General features: G+C 44.7%; 1 protein-coding gene across 1 annotated transcript in view; it reads right to left on the bottom strand.

Annotated features, from left to right (window-relative positions):
- Window positions 1-22,617, bottom strand: part of LOC135522076 (CUB domain-containing protein 1-like) — a 28,344-nt gene extending 5,727 nt beyond the window's left edge. The window contains exons 1-9 of the mRNA XM_064947998.1: window positions 22,425-22,617; window positions 14,159-14,398; window positions 13,504-13,872; window positions 12,968-13,339; window positions 9,419-9,616; window positions 8,666-9,052; window positions 7,503-7,692; window positions 7,160-7,326; window positions 4,662-4,749 (exon numbers count right to left, since the gene is read on the bottom strand). Of these exons, the coding sequence (XP_064804070.1) occupies window positions 4,662-4,749; window positions 7,160-7,326; window positions 7,503-7,692; window positions 8,666-9,052; window positions 9,419-9,616; window positions 12,968-13,339; window positions 13,504-13,872; window positions 14,159-14,398; window positions 22,425-22,494 (2,081 nt within the window). The 5' untranslated portion in view covers window positions 22,495-22,617. The remainder of the gene's footprint in view (window positions 1-4,661; window positions 4,750-7,159; window positions 7,327-7,502; window positions 7,693-8,665; window positions 9,053-9,418; window positions 9,617-12,967; window positions 13,340-13,503; window positions 13,873-14,158; window positions 14,399-22,424) is intronic.
- Between the last annotated feature and the right edge of the window lie 904 nt (window positions 22,618-23,521).

Genomic DNA, 23,521 nt, shown 5'->3' with positions numbered 1-23,521 from the left:
GAATGTTGACCTGTTTAAAGGTCTTACTCACATCGGCTACGGAGAGCGTGATCACACCGTCTTTCTGGAACAGCTGGTGCTCTCATGCATGTTTCAGTGTTATTTGCTTTGAAGCGAGCATAGAAGTAGTTTAGCTTGTCTGATAGGCTAGTGTCACTGGGCAGCTCTCGGCTGTGCTTCCCTTTGTAGTCTGTAATGGTTTGCAAGCCCTGCCACAGCTGACGAGCGTCAGAGCCGATGTAGTATGATTCGATCTTAGTCCTGTATTGACGCTTTGCCTGTTTGATGGTTCGTTGGAGGGCATTGCAGGATTTCTTATAAGCTTCCGCGTTAGAGTCCCGCTCCTTGAAAGTGGCAGCTCTAGCCTTTAGCTCAGTGCGGATGTTGCAAGTAGTTTTCTTAATGTAGTTATGGTTGGGGTATGACCGTACTGTCAACGTCATCAATTCATTTATCGATGAAGCCAATGACTGATGTGGTGTACTCCTCAATTGTATTTTTTATTTTACCTAGGCAAGTCAGTTAAGAACAAATTCTCATTTTCAATGACGGCCTAGGAACAGTGGGTTAACTGCCTGTTCAGGGGCTGAACGACAGATTTGTATCTTGTCAGCTCGGGGGTTTGAACTTGCAACCTTCCAGTTACTAGTCCAACTCTCTAACCACTAGGATACCCTGCCTCAATGCCGTCGGAGGAATCCCGGAACATACTCCAGTCTGTGCTAGCAAAACAGTCCGGTAGCTTAGCATCTCCATCATATAAACACTTGTATTGATCTAGTCACTGGTGCTTCCTGCTTTAAGTTTTGCTTGTAAGCATGAATCAGGAGGATAGAATTATGGTCAGATTTGCCAAATGGAGGCCGAGGGAGAACTTTGTATGCGTCTCTGTGTGTGGAGTAAAGGTGGTCCAGAGTTTTTTTCCCCTCTGATTGTAAACATTTAACATGCTGATAGAAATTTGGTAAAATGGATTTAAGTTTCCCTAGCTACTAGGAGCGCCACCTCTGGGTCAGCGTTTTCTTGTTTGCTTATGCCGGAATACAGCTCAGTCAATGATGTCTTAGTGCCAGCCTCTGACTGTGGTGCTATGTAAACAGCTACAAAAAATACAGATGAAAACTCTCTAGGTAGATAGTGTGGTCTATCATGGGACACTCTACCTCAGGTGAGCAATAGCTCTAGACTTCCTTAGTAATCACGCACCAGCTGTTATTTACAAAAATACATAGTTCGTCGCCCCTTATCATACTAGACTCCGCAGTTCTACCCTGCCGGTGCCGCGTATAACCAGCCAGGTGTATTTTGATAGTGTCGTCATTCAGTCATGACTCCATGAAGCATAAGAAAATACAGTTTTGAATGTCGCATTTGTAGTTTAATTTTCAGAGTAGGTCATCCATTGTATTGTCCAAAGATTGCACGTTTGCTATCAGAATGGAAGGAAGTGGGGGTTTATTCGATCACCTACGAATTCTCAGAAGACAGCCTGTCCTCTGGCCCCTTTTTCTCTGCCTCCTCTTCACGCAAATCACGGGGATCTGGGCCTGTTCCCGAGAAAGCAGTATATCGTTCGCGTCACTCGTTAAAGGAAAAAAAGGATTCTGCCAGTCCATGGTGAGTAATTGCAGTCCTGATGTCCAGAAGTTATTTTCCGTTGTAAGAGACAGTAGCTGCAACATAATGTACAAAATATGTTTAAAAAAACCAAGTTACAAACAAGGCAAATAAACAAACAAAAAACACATTTTACTGGTATGACAACAATGTCAAACAAGTAATCCCTTATTACCATTTTTCGAAATTGAAAATACCTCGGAGTGTAGCTATATTAATATAGACAAGCTAAAGTACAAGTAAAATACACATAGCCTTGTTAAATACAGGTTAAATAAAAAAATGTATCTCCACAACAGTCCACCGTCACTGTTGCACTCCACTCCAGCAGGTGGTAATGGTATAAAAATGTGTTTCGAAAAAGAGCATGTGGAACAGGAAAAACACTTGCTAGCAGCTACTCAGCTAGTTAACTACAAAATGTTGCCTAACATAAAATCATTGAGAATGTTGCTTAACATGCGATTAAAAGAGGCTGTCGATGAGCTATTCGGGGCAGTTGAAACAACGATAGCAGTGTACCAGCAAGAATTATGCCGTTCAAAAGAGGAGAAAGACCGAACGATAGCAGAGTACAAGGAAAAAGTGTCCCGTTCGGAAGAAGAGAACGCCCGGCTACAGAGGCTGCTGGATGTTGTTCTTAAACCAGAAATAAGGTTACAGAGACTTGAAGGTGCGTTACTTATTAGCTAAGCCCGTAACAACCATCATTTTATACAGATACCTAATGCATGTTGGTAAATTCAATTTGAGTCATCACTAAATTTTCATCCAATTGGCGACAGATTTTCATGCGTTTTTCATTCTAAAATCCACATTAAGAAAATTCGAATTTTCTCCACCAGTAGCGTTTCCACCAAACGGTGTACATGACGTAGTGCACACCATGTACTTTTTCGTTTAAGGTTTCATGTACCGAATAAAAATCAAAAGTTGAATATGTTTTCATCACATGTTCAACTCTACCAATAGTTTCGTCACAAACTGTCCCGTTAAATAGCTAATGTGCCTACTCTGGTCATGGCACGTGTGTTCTCGCCAACAGCTCGCATAAAGCCTACACTACAGGCTTTCCTGGTAAACTAGTCTACATGAGATTATTATGGAAAACAGCGATAATATAATTATTTGTAAAGCATCCATCAAGTAATTCGTTTGCACCGCCTTTTATCGCATAATTTATTTTACCAACACAAAAAGATCACACTTTCAAACGAACATATTATCTGTAGGCATTTATACAACTGCACTGAAACTTCCAGTTTCCATCACAGCTATCGTGTTTTTATATATATATATGGTATGACTTGCATAAAACTGTCTGGAAATGTGGTTACTGTGTAGCTCAAAAGTTACATGTATCTGGCTAGAACACATTTCTTGTAAGCCAGCTTCTCAGCATTTGAATGTACTAGCTAAATTTGTCATGCTCTTTTTCCCACAGACCTCCAGCAGCTCACTCTCCCCATCTCTGAAGAGGAGGTTCCCCTTGAGCAGCAGCACTGCAAGCAGGATTGTAGTCCCAGTCTGGGGCAGGAGGACCCTTCCCAGATTAAAGTGGAACAGGAGGACCTATGGGTCATCAATCAGGGACGAGAGCAGCTTCAAGCGATGGATTATGATACTGATGATACTGATGATTCTGCTGATACAGAAGCCTTCATATCTACTGCCAGAGTAAAAGGTGACTATAATCAGAACCCAAATCAGTCCTCACATTTTTACCAAATTTTAACCCAATGTGAAGAAAACACAGAGAGGGATGAGCTACCCAGCACCACAACGCAAATTGAACAGATTAAAACAGAGTTCTTCAGTGACTCTCAGCCCCCCTCTGCAGTAAATTCAGACTGGTCTGAAACTCAGAGTGAGAGCGGTGAAAGTGTTGATCGGCTGGAGAGTGAAGGACCTCCACTCAAGTCAAAGAGAACACAGACTAAAGCTGGACCAAGCTTCCATGTCTGTTGTCACATCTGAAATCCCCCATCTCCAGTAATGCTGTTAGTCATTGTAAAATATGTGCTAAACCTTATCACCGTGACGTCTCTAGTGATTCATGCCCATAGACATGCACAGCTATCTCGGTGTGGTGTCTGCGGAAGAACCTTTGAGTCTGTAGAAAGTTTGAAAGAACGTCTACATTTTCATGTTGCAAGTACAGGATCACTTTCTTGTTACATCTGTGGTATATGTTTCACAGAGGATGAGGAGGTTTTGCTGGAAGAGCAATCAAACTGAAACTGTATCGTTGTCTTGTGTAAGAAACATTTTGAAACTCGCCAGGGTCTGACATTGCATATCAGGACTCTTGAAGACCACCCTGACCTGGGCCTATGACCGGCAGCCTGAGCCTGTCCATATTATGCCTTTACAAGCAGTATTTTTTTATTTTGAAGTTGTAAAAACAATGTGAACGTGAGGGAGGCGTAGCCTATATTGTCGTAATCATACTTGATTAGAACACTACAGCAGTTTTTGCTGAAGAAATGACTGATAAAATGCTCCAGTTCCATATCCTAGTAAAGGAGGCCTGAGTGAGGCCCATGCGCGTCTGCTGAAGGTCTGTGTATACTGAAATGCATTTTTTTAAATATCAAAAAACTATTGAATGGAGAGTGTCACGAGTCGGCTTCTAATGCATAGTTGCCATATGTACTCAAAGGACGGTTTCTCAGACAGATTAAGCCTAATCCTGGACTAAAAAGCACTTTCAATGGATATTAATCTCTAGTTGAATAGGAAAAATTATAACCACATGTGCAAAGTGGCATAAAGAAATCAAAGGCCAGACACTTTGAAAGTTAAAAAACCTTCAACGTGGGCTAAAACACTAAAATACACCAATGCATATTGGTATAGGCCTTAATCAGGGTGTCCTTAGCACCTAGTTGTGGTTATAACTTTTGCATTACCATTCCTCTGCAAGAGCACTTGTGGTTGTTTTGGAATACGCTCCTGCTACTTTTTCTTCTTGGAGATGGATCTGTCTGAGAAACCATCCCAACATTTATCATGAAGGACTAGAGAAAAGGTAGCTCACTTACTTGATCACCACACAAACCACAGCCAACACAACCACCATGAGAACCAGCAGAGCTGCCACCGCACTCAGAATGCTGGTCAGAAGCAGGTCTTAGGAACAGGAACACACACACAGGTCAATATTCACTGATACCCCTTATCAACCCACTCACTAACATAATGTTTCAAATCTGGAGGCTGATAACACTTAATATACAAAACATTAGGAACACTCTTTCCATGACACAGACTGACCAGGTGAATTCTGGTGACAGCTGTGATCCCTTATTGATGTCACTTGTTAAATCCACTTCAATCAGTGTAGATGAAGGCGACAAGACAGGTTAAAGAAGGATTTTTAAGCCTTGGGCAAGAACAGGGTATAGTAGTCGGTGCCAGGCACATCAGTTTGTGTCAAGAACTGAAATGCTGCTGGGTTTTTCAAGCTCAACAATTTCCCATGGTTTTCAAGAATGGTCTACCACCCAAAGGACATCCAGCCAACTTGACTCAACCAGGGCCGGTCCTTGCCGTTCTGCCACCTGTCGTTGAATTACAACATGTTAATCACATTACTTTAATATTAGAATGTATCCCTATATTAGTACATTCACACTGTCTTATGTCTAATAGGCAACAGAATAGTGTTCTTAGAACTCTATGTCTATGTGTCTGAGAGGAGCCGCTGAGATTTTAACGCTGACAGTAGATTTATGATGGCTTGGTGATAAGACAACATTCCATCCCATGATTACTGTCTGTGTGCCTGTCTGTCGGTGCCAGGGAGACCCTATCTCCTTTTTCTCTCCCATATGGCAGATGAACACTGAACTTAATCATTTGAGGGAATGACCTAGTGTCTATGTTACATTAGTATTTCTGTATAAACAAGCAGTAAACTACCTTGAGACAGAAACCTGTTGCGATGTAATTGTGATGTCTGTTGCATGAGAGCACAATGTACCTTTGTATAAATTCTCTCATCTGTGATTTGTCATGAACATCCAGGAGGATGGACTTTGCTATAAAATGCTGTGGCTTTGTTCCGCTGGTTGAGTTCTCAGGGATCACCTCCAGGGTGGTTACTGACCAACTCCATTACTGCACTAATTAAATAATAAAGTTAAATTGTTTTGAAGAAATGTAAAAGTCCGTTGATTAGAATAATTCCACCACACACCCTAGGCGAGACCAAAACTACTATACTCCCAGTAAGCAAGAAAAAAATGTCTAAAAGATTTGGTCTCTATTGGATCAAAAATCAATGTCCATGGATTTGTAAATCAAGGCCGATCCGGACTGCACCAAAAAATGAAACCCAAAAGGAGTTGGTCCATGCATCCGTGCTCGCAGAGGTGTAGCCTGAAATTGAATTCTATGAATGCCCATCAATGTGGTAATCCTAACTTTTGTAAAACACACACAAAAGACTTCCAAAAGGCGTTGGCTTGTGCCTACTGGGGTGTAGCCTACCATGTGGCCCCCAATGGAATTTTATGCATGCCCATCCATGTGCTAGGTAGGCCCACTGTTTGTCAAACAGGTCGTTTCATTTGCTTCATTAGTACGGATTCCTGTGACTAATCAGCTACCAACTTTATCAGGAGTTATCATGAGCCTATTTGCACAGCGTGAAGTGCAAAAGTACTTTTTGCTATGATCAGCTTGTCAAAAATGGAGAGATACAAAATTGAAACCACTGATCACGACAATGGGGTGAAACTCCTGGAAAACAGTTGTGATTGTCCATTCCATATTGTCCATTTAACTTTGACCTGTCCTGTTTTTAGGATATGTTGTTTGTTAACATGACAACACATTTTTTATTTGATTGAGCGCCATTTAGGTTAGGCTATTTAATGGGAGAAACCTGTATGATGTAAAAAGTGTCTGTCTCATTACATTATATCTCCAGTCTGTAGGCTACAGAAAAGGCCACACTCTTTCTTCCATAGCCTATATCTGCTACCTGATTCATGTTAGATAATTTTCTTTGACTGAATGTTGGTGCAGAGCAGAATATTTTGCGCCCTTGCCTTTGACAAAGTGGGCACTGCTTATCAAAGGGTGGCATCAATCCTCACCTAAAAAAAAGGCCATATGCCACTGGTTGAGAAAAACGTTCATTTTTTGGTCAGTTTAGCTCAGAAAATTGTCAGTTTACCTCAAAATGCCACCCTCGTCAATCTGCCGCCATAGGCAGCTGCCTAATCCTACCTAATGAGTGAGTCCAAGCTCTGATGAATTCAGTTTGTTCTGATGGCAAAATGGGGGGAGTGCAACTCAATATTAGGAAGGTGTTCCTAATGTTTGGTATACTCAGTGTAGTAAGACCAGAATGAACAAAATATTAGAATGGTATAGAGAAATGCTGAAAAACATGGAGCGTTAGATTTTCACTGCATTTTCAAATTCACTTTAAACAAACAACCTATGGAGAGGGCCTGTGGAAGAAGGGAGTGAGAGGAGATAGAACAACATTGCTTATCATGATGACTACTCCACATGGTCGGTCACTCACTCTTATCCTTGTGCAGTGTGATCCGTGTGAGCATGCTGAAGTCTCCTTTCTCAGGCATACAGTTGGACATGTTGAGGTAGAAGCTCTCTGAGACAATGATCTTCCTGCCTGCCTCCTCGTCCTCCCGCCGGCTGTACATCTCCTCCAGGGAGCCCAGGATCTGCACCCTGATCAAATCAAATGTATTTATTTACAGCACATCATAAAGTGCTTTACAGTAATCCGGCCTGGACCCCAAGATCAAGCAAGGAAGAAAGACCACAGTGGCCAAGAAAAACTCCCTAGAATGAAGAAACATAGAGAGGACATCTCAGAGGGGTACCCCATTCTATCCTAGTTGTACCTGATGCCTGTGTGGCGGTTGCTGCACTTGGGCTGGCTGATGTTGTCGAACATGAGGTGAGCTTCCAGCTTGGAGGGGACATTGACGATCCAGGACACAGTGGAGTAGGACTTCATTCCCACAGGCCAACTAGGGGTGGCCAGGAGAGTTGGTACTCCTTTCATTGGGTATACCGTGAAGATGTATCTCTCTGTGTGTACATCAGGGGGATAATAAAATATGTGCAGTTATAGTACTACTTTTATGTAAAACAATTCATTAAAGTTGTAACTTCATGGCCAAAAGTATGTGGACACCCGCTCGCCAAACATCTCATTCCAAAATCACGGGCATTAATATGGAGTTGGTCCCCCCTTTGTTGCTATAACAGCCTCCACTCTTCTGGGAAGGCTTTCCACTAGATGTTGGAACATTACGCAGGGACTTGCTGCCATTCAGCCACAAGAGTATTAGTGAGGTTGGGTACTGATGTTGGGTGATTACGCCTGGCTTGCAGTCTGCATTCCAATTCACCCCAAACATGTTCGATGGAGTTGAGGTCAGGGTTCTGTGCAGGCTAGTCAAGTTCTTCCACACTCATCTCGACAAACCATTTCTGTATGGACCTCGTTTTGTGCATGGGGCATTGTCATGCTGAAACTTTGCCACAAATTTGAATCCTCTAGAATGCCATTGTATGCTGTAGCATTAAGATTTCCCTTCACTGGAACTATGGGGCCTAGCCCGAACCATTTAAAAAAAAACAACAAAAAAAAACGTTGGACTGCCAGATGGTGAAGCGTGATTCATCACTCCAGAGAACGCCTTCCCCTGCTCCAGAGTCCAATGGCAGTGAGCTTCACACCACTTTACACCACTAGCCGATGCTTGGCATTGCGCATGGTGTTCTTAGGCTTGTGTGCAACTGTTCGGCCATGGAAACCCATTTCATGAAGCTCCCTACAAACTGTTCTTGTGTTGATGTTGCTTACAGAGGCGGTTTGGAACTCACTCGGTAGTGAGTGTTGCAACCGAGGACAGTCAAAACTTTTTACGCGCTAAGTGCTTCAGCCCTCTTGTGGTTCCATTCTGTAAGCTTGTGTGGCCTACCGCTGAGCTGTTGTTGCTCCTAGATGTTTCCACTTCACAATAACACAGTTAAATCTTTAATTAAAACATGTTACCTGCAATCTCCCTGGTGAAGGAGATGTTGAGTAAAGGATGTGAGAATGGCCACCTCTCTTTGCCTCCCATGGTCGAGGCTGAAGCTGTAATGGACACGTTGGTGTGGACCTGGACTTTGTGTATGGCTCCCTGAGGGCAGAACTGACCCACGGTGGTGCCGTCATCGTCCTCGGCCACGGTGAGAGTGACAGAGCCGTTGCAGGGTTGTTCTGGCAGGGACTGCCTCAGGTTGCCAGTAGTGGGCAGGAGCTCTACCGTGCCATGCTGAGGGGGACGGAGGATCCAGGTGACACTGCCCAGGGGGGCGGGAAGACACCTCTCCAGGACGGGCACCGTCAGAGGGACAGGGGCTGCTGCTGCTGGGCAGCCCCTCCACTGATGGCACTCTGAGAAATGGAGAAGAGTTAAAGGATACAAACCAAAATAAAGTTCAATATGTACCATGAGTTTGTGGTGCCTTGGGATCTCAAGAAGGACAAAGTATTTGTTCATCCTAATTACCACACTCCAGATATTGTTTCAAGTGTAATGGAAGCCAAAAATGTAGCATTGAATTGCAGTGATTGTTTAGTTAGGGCTTAAGGCCACAGTCACACACATGTTGAATGGTAAATCATGTTATTTTTCTATGACGTCAAGCCAGACCAACACAATGAGAAGTTAGTGACTGGGCGAGCAGCATAGTGTTAATAATAATGCTTATGGTTGTATAACTCAGAGCAGAGCAGTGTTGCTAGTTAGGCCTTAGTTACCTATGATTCTGAAGGCGGTCAGTAGCAGCTCCTGACTTGGGCAGTCCTGGAAGGACAACTGAGAGATCTTCCCTGAGGGAACAGTGATTTTCTTCTGGGTGACAGAGTTCAGCTTCAGCTCACAGTCAGACATGAGGTTAGTCTTCTCAATATGGAGGGAAAGCTTCCGCTCTTTCCTCAGGTCCACGTTGCACAACACTGCAAAGAAATCATATACATGTAGCTGCACATCCACTTCCACTGACTAACTTACTATAACTCATGCAGGCACGCAGCAAAATTAATACAAGGATTTCACATTTAGGAAGAAGAATACCAAAAGTCTGCCCCAGTGACATCTGCAATGTTAAAAGCTGTATACAGTTGAAGTCGGAAGTTTACATACACCTTAGCCAAATACATTTCAACTCAGTTTTTCACAATTCCTGACATTTAATCCTAGTAAATATTCCCTGTTTTAAGTCAGTTAGAATCACCACTGTATTTTAAGAATGTGAAATGTCAGAATAATAGCAGAGAGAATGAAATAAATCAGATGTTTACATACACTCAATTAGTATTTGGTAGAAATGCCTTTAAACATTTCGGGTGGCCTTCCACAAGCTTCCCACAAGAAGTTGGGTGAATTTTGGCCCATTCCTCCTGACAGAGCTGGTGTAACTGGGTCAGGTTTGTAGGCCTCATTGTTCACACACGCTTTTTCAGTTCTGCCCACAGATTTTCTATGGGATTGAGGTCTAGGCTTTGTTATGGCCACTCCAATACCTTGACTTTGATGTCCTTAAGCCATTTTGTCACAACTTTGGAAGTATGCTTGGGATCAATGTCCATTTGGAAGACCCATTTGTGACCAAGCATTAACTTCCTGACGTCTTGAGATGTTGCTTCAATATATCCACATAATTTTCCCTCCGCAGGATGCCATCTATTTTGTGAAGTGCACCAGTCCCTGCAGCAGCAAAGCACCCCCACAACATGATGCTGCCACCCCCGTGCTTCACGGTTGGGATGGTGTTCTTCGGCTTGCAAGCCTCCCCCTTTTCCCTCCAAACATAACTATGGTCATTATGACCAAACAGTTAAATTTTTGTTTCATCAGACCAGAGGACATTTCTCCAAAAAATATGATTTTTGTCCCCATATGCAGTTGCAAACCGTAGTCTGGCTTTTTTATGGCGGTTTTGGAGCAGTGGCTTCTTCCTTGCTGAGCGGCATATCAGGTTATGTCGATATTGGACTGGTTTTACTGTGGATATAGATACTTTTGTACCTCTTTCCTCCAGCACCTTCACAAGGTCCTTTGCTGTTGTTCTGGGATTGATTTACACTTTTCGCACCAAAGTACATTAATCTCTAGGAGACAGAATGCGTCTCCTTCCTGAGCTGTTATATGACGGCTGCGTGGTCCCATGGTGTTTATATTTGCGTTCTATTGTTTGTACAGAGGAACGTGATACCTTCAGGCATTTGGAAATTTCTCCCAAGGATGAACCAGACTTGTGGAGGTCTACAATTTGTTTTCTGAGGTCTTGTCTGATTTCTTTTGATTTTCCGATGATGTCAAGCAAAAAGGCACTGAGTTTGAATGTTGGCCTTGAAAACATCCACAGGTACATGTCCAATTGACTCAAAGTATGTTAATTAGCATTTCAGAAGCATCTAAAGCCATGACATCATTTTCTGGAATTTTCCAAGCTGTTTAAAGGCACAGTCAACTTAGTGTATGTAAACTTCTGACCCACTGGAATTGTGATACAGTGAATTATAAGTGAAATAATCTGTAAACAATTGTTGTAAAATTACTTGTGTCATGCACAAAGTAGATGTATAGTTTGTTAAAAGAAATTTGTGGAGTGGTTGAAAAATGAGTTTTAATGACTCCAACCTAAGTGTATGTAAACTTCTGACTTCAACTGTATATTAAAGCTACAGTAATCCCTTTTGTGGTTGTAAACATTAACCACAAGACAGAGTGGTTTGTCAAATTACCACTGATCTAAAAGCTCCATGTTATTATAATGAATTGTAATATGTTGGATCTGTACAACTACAGTAGCTATTACCACTACTACTACATTATCTAAATACATGTGACACTACACAACAATTGGCCTTAAAGGGATGGTCACCCATCCCTTTGATACTTTATGATAATTTGGATAAGATGAGCAAAAAATGCTAATATACAGTGCATTCGGAAAGTATTCAGACCCCTTCACCTTTTCCAAATTTTGTTAAGTTACAGCCTTATTCTAAAATGGATGCAATACATTTGTTCCTCATCAATCTACAAACAATAGCCCATAATGATAACGCAAAAACATATTTGTACATTTAAACATTTTAGAAAAAAATACCTTATTTACATAAGTATTCAGACCCTTTGTGATGAGACTCGAAACTGAGCTCAGGTGCATCCTGTTTCCATTAATCATCCTTGAGATGTTTCTACAACTTGATTGGAGTCCAGCTGTAGTAAATTCAATTGATTGGACATGATTTGGAAAGGCACACACCTGTCTATATAAGGTCTCACAGTTGACAGTGCATGTCAGAGCAAAGACCAAATCACCAAGACTCTTTCTAAAACTGGCCGCCCAGCCAAACTGAGCAATCGGGGCGGAAGGGCCTTGGTCAGGTGGGTGACCAAGAACCCGATGGTCACTCTGACAGAGCTCCAGAGTTTCTCTGTGAAGATGGGAGAACCTTCCAGAAAGACAACCATCTCTGCAGCACTCCAACAATCAGGTCTTTATGGTAGAGTGGCCAGACGGATGCCACTCCTCAGTAAAAGGCACATGACAGCCCGCTTGGAGTTTGCCAAAAGGCACCTAAAGGACTCTCAGACCATGAGAAACAAGATTCTCTGGTCTGATGAAACCAAGATTGAACTCTTTGGCTTGAATGCCAAGCATCACATCTGGAGGAAACCAGGCACCGCTCATCACCTGGCAGAACTTGAGAGGATCAGCAAGAAGACTTGAGGCTGTAATCGCCTAAACCTGTTTTTGCTTTGTCATTATGGGGTATTGTGTGTTGATAGATGAGGGGGAAAAAACATTTGATCAATTTTATAATAAGGCTGTAATGTAATAAAATGTGGCAAAAGTGAAAGGGTCTGAATACTTTCCGAATGCACTGTAGGTACCATGACTTCAGTTGAGTCTCAGTGGGAGGAGCTATAGGAGGATTGCCTCAATGTAATGGTTGGAATGGAAAAGATTGCCTTCGGTGTTCATACGTGTTAGGAATTGAGAGGGAAAGAGCAGGGCTTTCCACAAACTCACACATGATTCATCCTCTCCTTTTTTACTAAAGCTGTGTTTTGCAAACCTTTCCTGGAGAACACCTAGCCATTCCACTTCCCTATTCCAGTACTAGCACACCTGATTCAAGTTATCAAGAGCTTGATGTAGTTGACCAGTTGAATCAGGCATGCTGGTAATGGAAAAGATAAAGTCAGTCAAATTGCTGGGGATAATCAAGGAGGGTTTTGGAAAAAGTTTTCTAAGGCCATCTAGTTTATTGTACACAGTGTCCTGTAGTGACCTGGAAGACTCCTCCTCTTGGCTGAAACCTTGAAGTGGAGGGAGAGACCAGTGGAGCCGTCCCCGATCCTGTTCATCTCACAGTTCCTTAGGATCAGGGAGAAGGAGTCCCGACGTTGGGCCGGCTGGGGGTCCGACAGCTTCTTCACCACCGCGAACCGCCCGTTACTGTAGTGATACTCCACAGCCGGCTCCTTCTTCAGGCACTGCGGCTGGGTCTGACCCAGGAAGACAACCGTAGCGTTGTGTTTGGGAGGGACCACAAACTTCCACTCCATCAGGTCATCGTCAGGGAAACTATTTGGGTAGTTTGGAGAGAGCAACTCCGAAGATGACATCCCTTCCGGTAAAGTCACTTTGAGGACAGCAAGTGCTGAGGGACAATGATATGTTGATGAAGTGTCAGAAAATACAATGTTAACCAGGTCCATTAAATCATGTCTGTGGCCATGACTAAAAACATAGAAATCCATTTATATTAATGAAAACACTGTGATTTTACATCAGTTATCTGAAACCACTGTCTGACCAACTCACATTTGATTTCCTCTCCAACAGACACGTTGAACATGGTGGGGTTCAGTTCCCGTCCTCCAGTGACCTCCAGAGAGAGCCTGCCCTGGTTCAAGACCTGAGCCCCAGAGACGCTGCCGTTCCTGCAGTACGTCCCAATGGCAGCCTCCCCTGTCCTCTGGAGGGCTAGCAGGGTATACGTGTGCTGGTCTGGACATCTCTCAGAGGGCAGGATCTGTCTCAGCCCCATCTGGGTGAAGTCCAAATGGAACGCCCGTGGAACCGGGGCCTTCAGGTTCCAGATAAAGGTACGGTTGAAGTTCTGGAGTGGAAGTGTACCGGTTCTAGACTCAATGGGGGTGATGTCCCCATTACAGGACTTTGTGGTACAATCTGATGGAAGGAGGGTAGGAGTTAGAGGAAGTCAATACAGAGACGCACACACAGGTATGATCACACACACAGTCAAATATGGACTATGTATTATGAAAATGCACACAGGTATCCCACTTGTAAGCACTATGTAATAGCAATATAACTACAGTGCACAATGTGCCTATACTGTAACGACACTGTATTTCTGTACCATGTGGACAAACTATAGACACTCTAAGGATACTATGGACACTCTAAATACCATGGAACCACTACCATTATATATTTCATAGAGAGTACTTACCTATTTCCCTGACCACCTCCACAGTAAAGACTTCCTCTGGTTTGGTGCAGGTGAACACCATGTTCACAGCAGCTTTGGGGTCTGTCAGCAGCACCACATAATCACTTCCAGCCCTGGAGCAGGACTTCTTCAAGCCTGTACCAGTGCATACCGTACACTTTGACCCCCTGCTGCGCTCTGAACTCTGGCTGATGTTGAGAGTAGTGCCCTGGTCAGGGGTGAGGGTCAGTGTCACACCCTCTGAATGAACAACAACCAAGGAAGGGATTGATGAATTAAGGTAGAAGAGTGGCATCAGTTGGGGAGGCAGGGTTGTTCTATACCACATGGGTATTTTACATAACCACACCTCTATCAAAACTATATTAATTTGTACAAAACATAAGCAGAGTCTTAGAATACAAAACAATATCCTTTTTTTCTCTGACTGTCATGTAAGACTACTACTCAGTAGACAGAAAAGACAACTGATCAGTTTTTCTCAGCCTGACCTCATGTCCTTTTTTTTGTGTGTAGGGAGATGATCGATGTCAACAGCTTGGCTCCACTTCCTGTATGACTAACCAGCCCCACGTCTGTGAGCTAGGGCCTACTGAACAAACATAGGCCTGGCCGTTCAACAGTTCAGACTGTCATATATCTGTGATGCTGTATCTGTAAACGTCCTAATCTGTCTTTAGACAATCACTCTCTTAATCTCCCTCTCTATCTGAAGCACACACACACACATACAAGCGCGCTCTCTCTCTCTCTCTCTCTCTCTCTCTATCTGTCTGACTTATGCTTTCCCCAAAACCTTACCTAGTAATGTAGCCAAGATATAATCTGATTGTGTGACTGTTTGACATTGGAGACGTTACTGGAAAGCCTTGTTTGTGCCTCGCTGTTACATGTACAGCTATTACAGTCCAGCTGTCACTGTTGACACTCGGATAAGATGTGTAAGCCAGAACTTCTGGATGCTTGACTAAACATTATTCTGACTACCTAGCTATATTATTACAAACCAAACTGCTCCTACAGATTGTAGAAAAAAACAAAGGGAAGTGCTGCTAGAATACAATAGTAGATATTTGTAAATTGAAGGTGCTCTTGATAAAGGGGTTAATTGGCCATCAAAAAAACAAAGTGGACCAAGGCACTCTAATGCCTTTTAAATATACGCAGAGTGCCTGAGCCTCATCCTCCTTGTTTTTGATGCTGATCCTATTGTCTGACCTATGCAAATACTGCCCCCCCCCCGTAATCTTCAATGCAAACTCAGTGGCCCTGGTCTACATATAGAAACTGATAAGCCGTTGGTCCACCTGATTCCTAATAAAATATTAAATGAGTTGGAAGTTCTTTCCTTACTTAGTTGGCTTTTGGATAGAACCAATGCATTCAACAGTGCATTCAACATCCTTCCTATTTATCCACTGAACCAAACGTATGCATTAAAGACGTTTTCCTATGTTTATTCATAAAGCACAACATGGACCAGTCAACATCTATGTTGTTTGTCATTTGCATCCCATCTACACACTTTTGTTTTAGGAAACTGACTGGCCTTTCAAAGGTCTGTGTGTGGTTGTGCCAGTGTCAACAACAATGATTTAATGCATTGTCTACCTATATAATACATCCTCTTCCAATTCAAGAATATCCCTGCAACTTCATAATACTGTTAGTGTCTATCAGTAAGTGTTATCATGGGAAACATGTCATAGAACATATCATTGTATATATATCTATATATACACATTTTCATCTTTATAGTATAGAGACAAATGCAATGACCTCGTCATAAAATAAAAAGGAACTCAAATAATTTCCCTATTCTTCAGTTACATTTTTGTATATATTTTTTTACAGAATCACAATAATCACAAATGTATTACAGTTCACTTCTAAATGTTTAAAGCGGGCCATATATTGGACAAAAGGAGCTTAACATTACTCCTTAGTTCAAGAACCTTACATGTTCTGTGGTGAATTGGCTCTGGAAGCCTAAACAGCCAAATGCTCCATCTAAACGTGAATCGAATCTCAATTACGGTATGGTTCTAGAAACATAAATCCCTCTAATTTCATATCACATTCAAATCATTTCACAAATGCAAAATACAAACTTACTGTACTGTACATTGTTTTCTTTGGTTTTAACACAGTTGCAGCAGACAGTATTGTGGCAACTGTCTTCCATCTACACACAGGTGTTTGGAGAAGATAGTTAACCCTCCTGCTGTGTTCCGGTCGAATTGGACCGATTTACAAGTTTCTCTCTGAAAACTGCAGTTCATTTCATCTTATTGTCATAAGGTTCCATGACTTATTCCACACAGGGCATCTGAACACACAAAATTCATTTTGATGATTTTCATTAAAAAAATTGTGTTTTTTTTAACCTTTGTACACCTGTGGTGTTCCCGGTCAAAAATAACCCGTCATAAGAAATTAATGGCTGAGACTACAATTAGTGTATAAAATTGAGTTCAGGCACATGCCCATTCATCAGATAGCCACACTCCCTCTCCCAGACCGCCACATGCATTTGTATTTGAGCACACACGCACACACGCACGCACGCACGCGCGCACACACACACACACACACACACACACACACACACACACACACACACACACACACACACACACATTTTACATTTACATTTAAGTCATTTAGCAGACGCTCTTATCCAGAGCGACTTACAAATTGGTGAATTCACCTTCTGACATCCAGTGGAACAGCCACTTTACAATAGTGCATCTAAATCATTTAAGGGGGGGGGTGAGAAGGATTACTTTATCCTATCCTAGGTATTCCTTGAAGAGGTGGGGTTTCAGGTGTCTCCGGAAGGTGGTGATTGACTCTGCTGTCCTGGCGTCGTGAGGGAGTTTGTTCCACCATTGGGGGCCAGAGCAGCGAACAGTTTTGACTGGGCTGAGCGGGAACTGTACTTCCTCAGTGGTAGGGAGGCGAGCAGGCCAGAGGTGGATGAACGCAGTGCCCTTGTTTGGGTGTAGGGCCTGATCAGAGCCTGGAGGTACTGCGGTGCCGTTCCCCTCACAGCTCCGTAGGCAAGCACCATGGTCTTGTAGCGGATGCGAGCTTCAACTGGAAGCCAGTGGAGAGAGCGGAGGAGCGGGGTGACGTGAGAGAACTTGGGAAGGTTGAACACCAGACGGGCTGCGGCGTTCTGGATGAGTTGTAGGGGTTTAATGGCACAGGCAGGGAGCCCAGCCAACAGCGAGTTGCAGTAATCCAGACGGGAGATGACAAGTGCCTGGATTAGGACCTGCGCCGCTTCCTGTGTGAGGCAGGGTCGTACTCTGCGGATGTTGTAGAGCATGAACCTACAGGAACGGGCCACCGCCTTGATGTTAGTGAAATACTGTCTCATCCCACATATAATGGATCACATCACTTTTCCCTCCTCAATCTACACACAATACCTCATAATGACAAAGCAAAAAAATGGTTTTTAGAAATCTTAGCAAATGTATAAAAATAAAAAAATGACTACAACTACTACTACTAATAATAATAAAATCACATAGTATTGAGTGAAGGGTCTGAATGCATGTTGAAGCACCTTTGGCAGTGACTACAGCCCTGAGTCTTCTTGGGTATGACGCCACAAGCTTGGCACACCTGTATTTGGTGATTATCTCCCATTCTTCTCTACAGATCCTCTCAAGCTCTGTCAGGTTGGATGGGGAGCGTTGCTTCTACCATGTTGGTGATCAGGCATACATACCCCTGTTGATGTCAGCTAACTTTATGGTGTTGGAGACATGCTTTGCCACGCAGTCGTGGGTGAACAGAGTACGGGAAGGGGCTGAGCACGCACCCCCGAGGAGCCCCAGCGTTCAGGATCAGAGTGGCAGATGTGTTGTTGCATACCCTTAACCACCTGGGGGCGGCCCGTCAGGAAGTACAGGATCCAGTTGCCGGGTGAGGCGTTTAGTCCCAGGGTCCTTAGCGTAGTGATGAGCTTTGAGGGCAATATGGTGTTGAACGCTGAGCTGTAGTCAATGAACAGCATTCTCACACAGGTGTTCCTTTTGTCCAGGTGGGAAAGGGCAGTGTGAAGTGCAGGAGAGATTACATCATCTGTGGTTCTGATGGGGTGGTATGCAGATTGGAGTGGGTCTAGGGTTTCTGGGATGATGGTGTTGAAGTGAGCCATGACTAGCCTTTCAAAGTACTTCATGGCTACAGATGTGATTGCTATGGGTCGGTAGTCATTTAGGCAGGTTACCTTAGTGTTCTTGGACCCAGGGATTATGGTGGTCTCCTTGAAACATGTTGGTATTAAAGACTCCGACAGGGAGAGGTTTTAAAATGTCAGTGAAGACACTTGCCAGTTAGTCAGCACATGGTCACAGTACACGTCCTGGTAATCCATCTGGCCCCGCGGCCTTGCGAATGTTGACCTGTTTAAAGGTCTTACTCTAGTCGACTACGGAGAGCGTGATCACACAGTCGTCCGGAAGAGCTGGTGCACTTATGCATGCTTCAGGGTTGCATGCCTCGAAGCGAGCACAAAAAAGCATTTTGCTCGTCTGGTATCTCGTGTCACTGGGTAGCTCGCGGCTGGGTTTCTCTTTGTAGTCCGTAATAGTTTTCAAGCCCTGCCACATCCGACGAGCATCAGAGCCGGTGTAGTAGGATTAAATCTTTTTTTTTTTTTAAAACCTTGACCCCTTTTCCCTCCACAATTTCATTGTATCCAATTGTCTCATTGCTGCAACTCCAGTACGGACTCGGGAGAGGCAAAGGTCAAGAGCCGTGCGTCCTCAAAAAACATGACCCAACCAAGCCGCATCTTCTTGACACAAAGCCAGCTTAACCCGGAAGCCAGCCACACCTGGCGACCGTGTAGGCGCGCATGTGCCCAGCCCGCAACAGAGGTCGCTAGTGTGCGATGGGACAAGGACATCGCTGCCGGCCAAACACTCCCCTAACCCAGACGACGCTGGGCCAATTGTGCGCCGCACCATGGGTCTCCCGGTTGTGGCCAGCTGCGGAATTTATTATAAGAGTCCGGATCAGTGTCCCGCGCCTTGAAAGCGGCAGCCTTTAGTTCAGTGCGGACGTTGCCTGTAACGGTAGACGTTGCCTGTAACGGTAGACGCGGACGTTGCCTGTAACGGTAGACGCGGACGTTGCCTGTAACGGTAGACGCGGGCGTTGCCTGTAACGGTAGACGCGGGCGTTGCCTGTAACGGTAGACGCGGACGTTGCCTGTAACGGTAGACGCGGACGTTGCCTGTAACGGTAGACGCGGGCGTTGCCTGTGACGGTAGACGTTGCCTGTGACGGTAGACGTTGCCTGTGACGGTAGACGTTGCCTGTGACGGTAGACGTTGCCTGTGACGGTAGACGTTGCCTGTGACGGTAGACGTTGCCTGTGACGGTAGACGCGGGCGTTGCCTGTGATGGTAGACGCGGACGTTGCCTGTAACGGTAGACGCGGACGTTGCCTGTAACGGTAGACGCGGACGTTGCCTGTAACGGTAGACGCGGGCGTTGCCTGTAACGGTAGACGCGGGCGTTGCCTGTGACGGTAGACGCGGACGTTGCCTGTGACGGTAGACGCGGACGTTGCCTGTGACGGTAGACGCGGGCGTTGCCTGTGACGGTAGACGTTGCCTGTGACGGTAGACGTTGCCTGTGACGGTAGACGTTGCCTGTGACGGTAGACGTTGCCTGTGACGGTAGACGTTGCCTGTGACGGTAGACGTTGCCTGTGACGGTAGACGTTGCCTGTGACGGTAGACGCGGGCGTTGCCTGTAACGGTAGACGTTGCCTGTAACGGTAGACGCGGACGTTGCCTGTAACGGTAGACGCGGACGTTGCCTGTAACGGTAGACGTTGCCTGTAACGGCGCGTTGCCTGTAACGGTAGACGCGGGCGTTGCCTGTAACGGTAGACGCGGCAGGCGTTGCCTGTAACGGTAGACGTTGGCCTGTAACGGCAGACGTTGCCTGTAACGGCAGATGGCGTTGCCTGTAACGGTAGACGTTGCCTGTGACGGTAAGCGTTGCCTGTAACGGTAGACGTTGCCTGTGACGGTAGACGTTGCCTGTGACGGTAGACGTTGCCTGTGACGGTAGACGTTGCCTGTGACGGTAGACGTTGCCTGTGACGGTAGACGCGGGCGTTGCCTGTAACGGTAGACGTTGCCTGTAACGGTAGACGCGGACGTTGCCTGTAACGGTAGACGCGGACGTTGCCTGTAACGGTAGACGCGGACGTTGCCTGTAACGGTAGACGCGGGCGTTGCCTGTAACGGTAGACGCGGGCGTTGCCTGTGACGGTAGACGCGGAGCGTTGCCTGTGACGGTAGACGCCTGTGACGGGACGTTGCCTGTGACGGTAGACGCGGGCGTTGCCTGTGACGGTAGACGTTGCCTGTAACGGGCGTTGCCTGTGACGGTAGACGTTGCCTGTGTAACGGTAGACGTTGCCTGTGACGGTAGACGCGTTGCCTGTGACGGTAGACGCGGGCGTTGCCTGTGACGGTAGAGACGTTGCCTGTGACGGTAGACGCGTTGCCTGTGACGGTAGACGTTGCCTGTGACGGTAGACGTTGCCTGTGACGGTAGACGTTGCCTGTGACGGTAGACGTTGCCTGTGACGGTAGACGTTGCCTGTGACGGTAGACGTTGCCTGTGACGGTAGAGCCTGTGACGGTAGCGTTGCCTGTAACGGTAGACGTTGCCTGTAACGGTAGACGCGGGCGTTGCCTGTAACGGTAGACGTTGCCTGTAACGTTAGACGCGGGCGTTGCCTGTAACGGTAGATGCGGGCGTTGCCTGTAACGGTAGACGCGGGCGTTGCCTGTAACGGTAGACGCGGGCGTTGCCTGTAACGGTAGACGCGGACGTTGCCTGTAACGGTAGACGCGGACGTTGCCTGTAACGGCAGACGTTGCCTGTAACGGCAGACGTTGCCTGTAACGGCAGACGTTGCCTGTAACGGCAGACGTTGCCTGTAACGGTAGACGACATCTCCTTCAACATACAGAACAATAAAGGAGCTGGATGCTCGCCAACGTATGTAGTTATAGATCATTTAGTTATGGTCCTTGGTGTGGTTGGCCCTTTAACCTTCCTGATCAGAGGACAACCTAGACAGACTTAATTCATAACCACTCTATCTGACCATGTAAACTAACCCCCTTAATACCCAGTAATAAGCTCCTCCACTCACCCCCATGTCAAACACACAGCGGGCATCCGACAGCGCGTGGGTGTAGGCCTGCAGGTCCTTGCAGGAGCTGGGAATGTGAAACGTAACTCCCACCACCCTTCTTGGCTTCCATGGCAACCCCCATGGAAACCTTTCCCCAATATAATCTTTCCCCCATGGGAACCACACCTGTTGTCATTCTCACAAACATGGACAACATCCCTGAGGAGAAGCTGGAGTAAAAGGAGAGACTGAGCCATAGGTTGAACATACAGCCCACCATCACAGCTACACTCCACCGCCCTCCTCAAGGCTTATCGATGAAGCAGTTTATTTTCCAGCAGTTTGTTGTCCATGAAACTCATTGTTTCAATAATATATAGAACTTTTCTTGCAGGTCTGGTATATAAAGATTTTTTGAGGCCTTGCTCACAATTAATTATATCGCAGCACAATGACCTTAACGATTTACTGGATGTGAGGCTCTTGATCATATCTTTGATCATGACATTGGTGTGGTGGAGAGAGTCTTTGTTAAACTTTGATACAAAGTAGTCTGTTATAAATAGCACAATGTGTTTCATCTGAGTATTTTTCCAGTCAAAATAATCCATACATTGTGCTTTTTTTACTCAAAAACTAGTTGTATGAGCTCAGGTCAATGAGGCCTACAGGCCATAAATTGCAAATAGAAGTTCAAAACGTGTAATGTTCACAAGAACTTAAGTTGATAAAAAGATCTAACACAACATTATGTGATAATATGTATATTATTATGGATGTATTATTATGGATGTATAATCAGCTATAATGGGGCAGTCATTTTGGATGGACCGGGAACACAGAAATAATTAACATGAAACGAACACAACAGGAGGGTTAATTAGCACAGGTAGTCCACTATGTCTTCAATCTAACCCTATAAGGATGTGTAACAATTTATCCGAAATGAAAGACAATGTCCTTATGCTTCCCCAAAACCTTACCGCATGCGACGCTTGTTATCGTTCAGACCGAGCATCACGGCTCTTAACAAAACTCCCCAGGATGTGTAATGTAATGGAACTGAGTAAGCAGATTTACCTGATAGAACGAACACGGCGTACGCGATCCCCAAAAGCTGCACAGCCCAGCCGACCGTTGATAAAGTCATGCCTTTATTTTCAGCGTCGGTATCTCAAACGATAAGCTATATAACTGAACTAAAATTGGCACAACTACGGCTTTGGACCTCCGTGTAGTTCTTTTGCTTTGAGGAAAATGGGTTACACCTACATTTGCTTTCCTGCTGTGTGACGTCACTTCTCAGGTAAGGCGTTCCTCTTGCAGTCATTCGGACAGGTGAGTTGTTGCTTAAAGAATTGCAACATATTTGAACTCGGTGCCGTTTAAAAAAAGTTTATAGACAAATAATCTTTAATGTAATACAAAATGAACGGACTGGGGTCTGATAGGTATTTAGTCAAATCTAGCCTTTTAGACCTCGATAGCAAGCTTCACTGGACCAATGCCACATATCATTTGGCCACACCATGAACTGTTGTTTTTCTTTACCAAACAAGTTCAACTTAATTAAAAATAGGGTGATCATCATTAGACTACGTGGTGCTCAAAAGTTGAAATCCATGACTTGTTGTCATGTAATAACTCAATAATAATGCCGCCTTAGATTGTCCAGCAGAGCAGAAGCCATTTTTCTGTAACACTCAAGCACACATGGCAAATATAGCACACATACCATCTATGCATTAGAGCCATGTGCTGAATTCACCTGACACTCCTAGACAACGCAATAGCTAAAGTTCCTAGACAAGCAATAGCTAAAGATCTGGGGATTGGGACTGACAGTGAAAGAAACAAGTTGGAACAAGCAATGTTATTGATTATCCGTGAATTCACCAGAGAGATGGTGGTAAGGGCCTGAGATGCAGGAGTGTTCCCTGCGAGGATAAGCTATGACTGGGGTAATGACTGTGAACAGGAGCAGCAAGGAGGATCAACAAAAGGGGGTGCAAGGAGCTTGTTGAGAGAGATTCTTCTCTCCTTTCACAGACATAATTTAACACAAGGATGCTTCCCACTGGGCACACCATGTCATTTCAACGTGGAAATGTGGGTAATATTTGGTTGAGATGTTGATCAATGAGATTTCAATCTTTATTCACACACTCAAAAAGTCA

The sequence above is a fragment of the Oncorhynchus masou genome, chromosome 30 (genome assembly GCF_036934945.1).
Source record: "Oncorhynchus masou masou isolate Uvic2021 chromosome 30, UVic_Omas_1.1, whole genome shotgun sequence".
Taxonomy (NCBI): Eukaryota; Metazoa; Chordata; class Actinopteri; order Salmoniformes; family Salmonidae; genus Oncorhynchus; species Oncorhynchus masou.
Note: the sequence above shows the minus strand (reverse complement) of the source record. Positions and strands in the feature narration are given on the sequence as shown.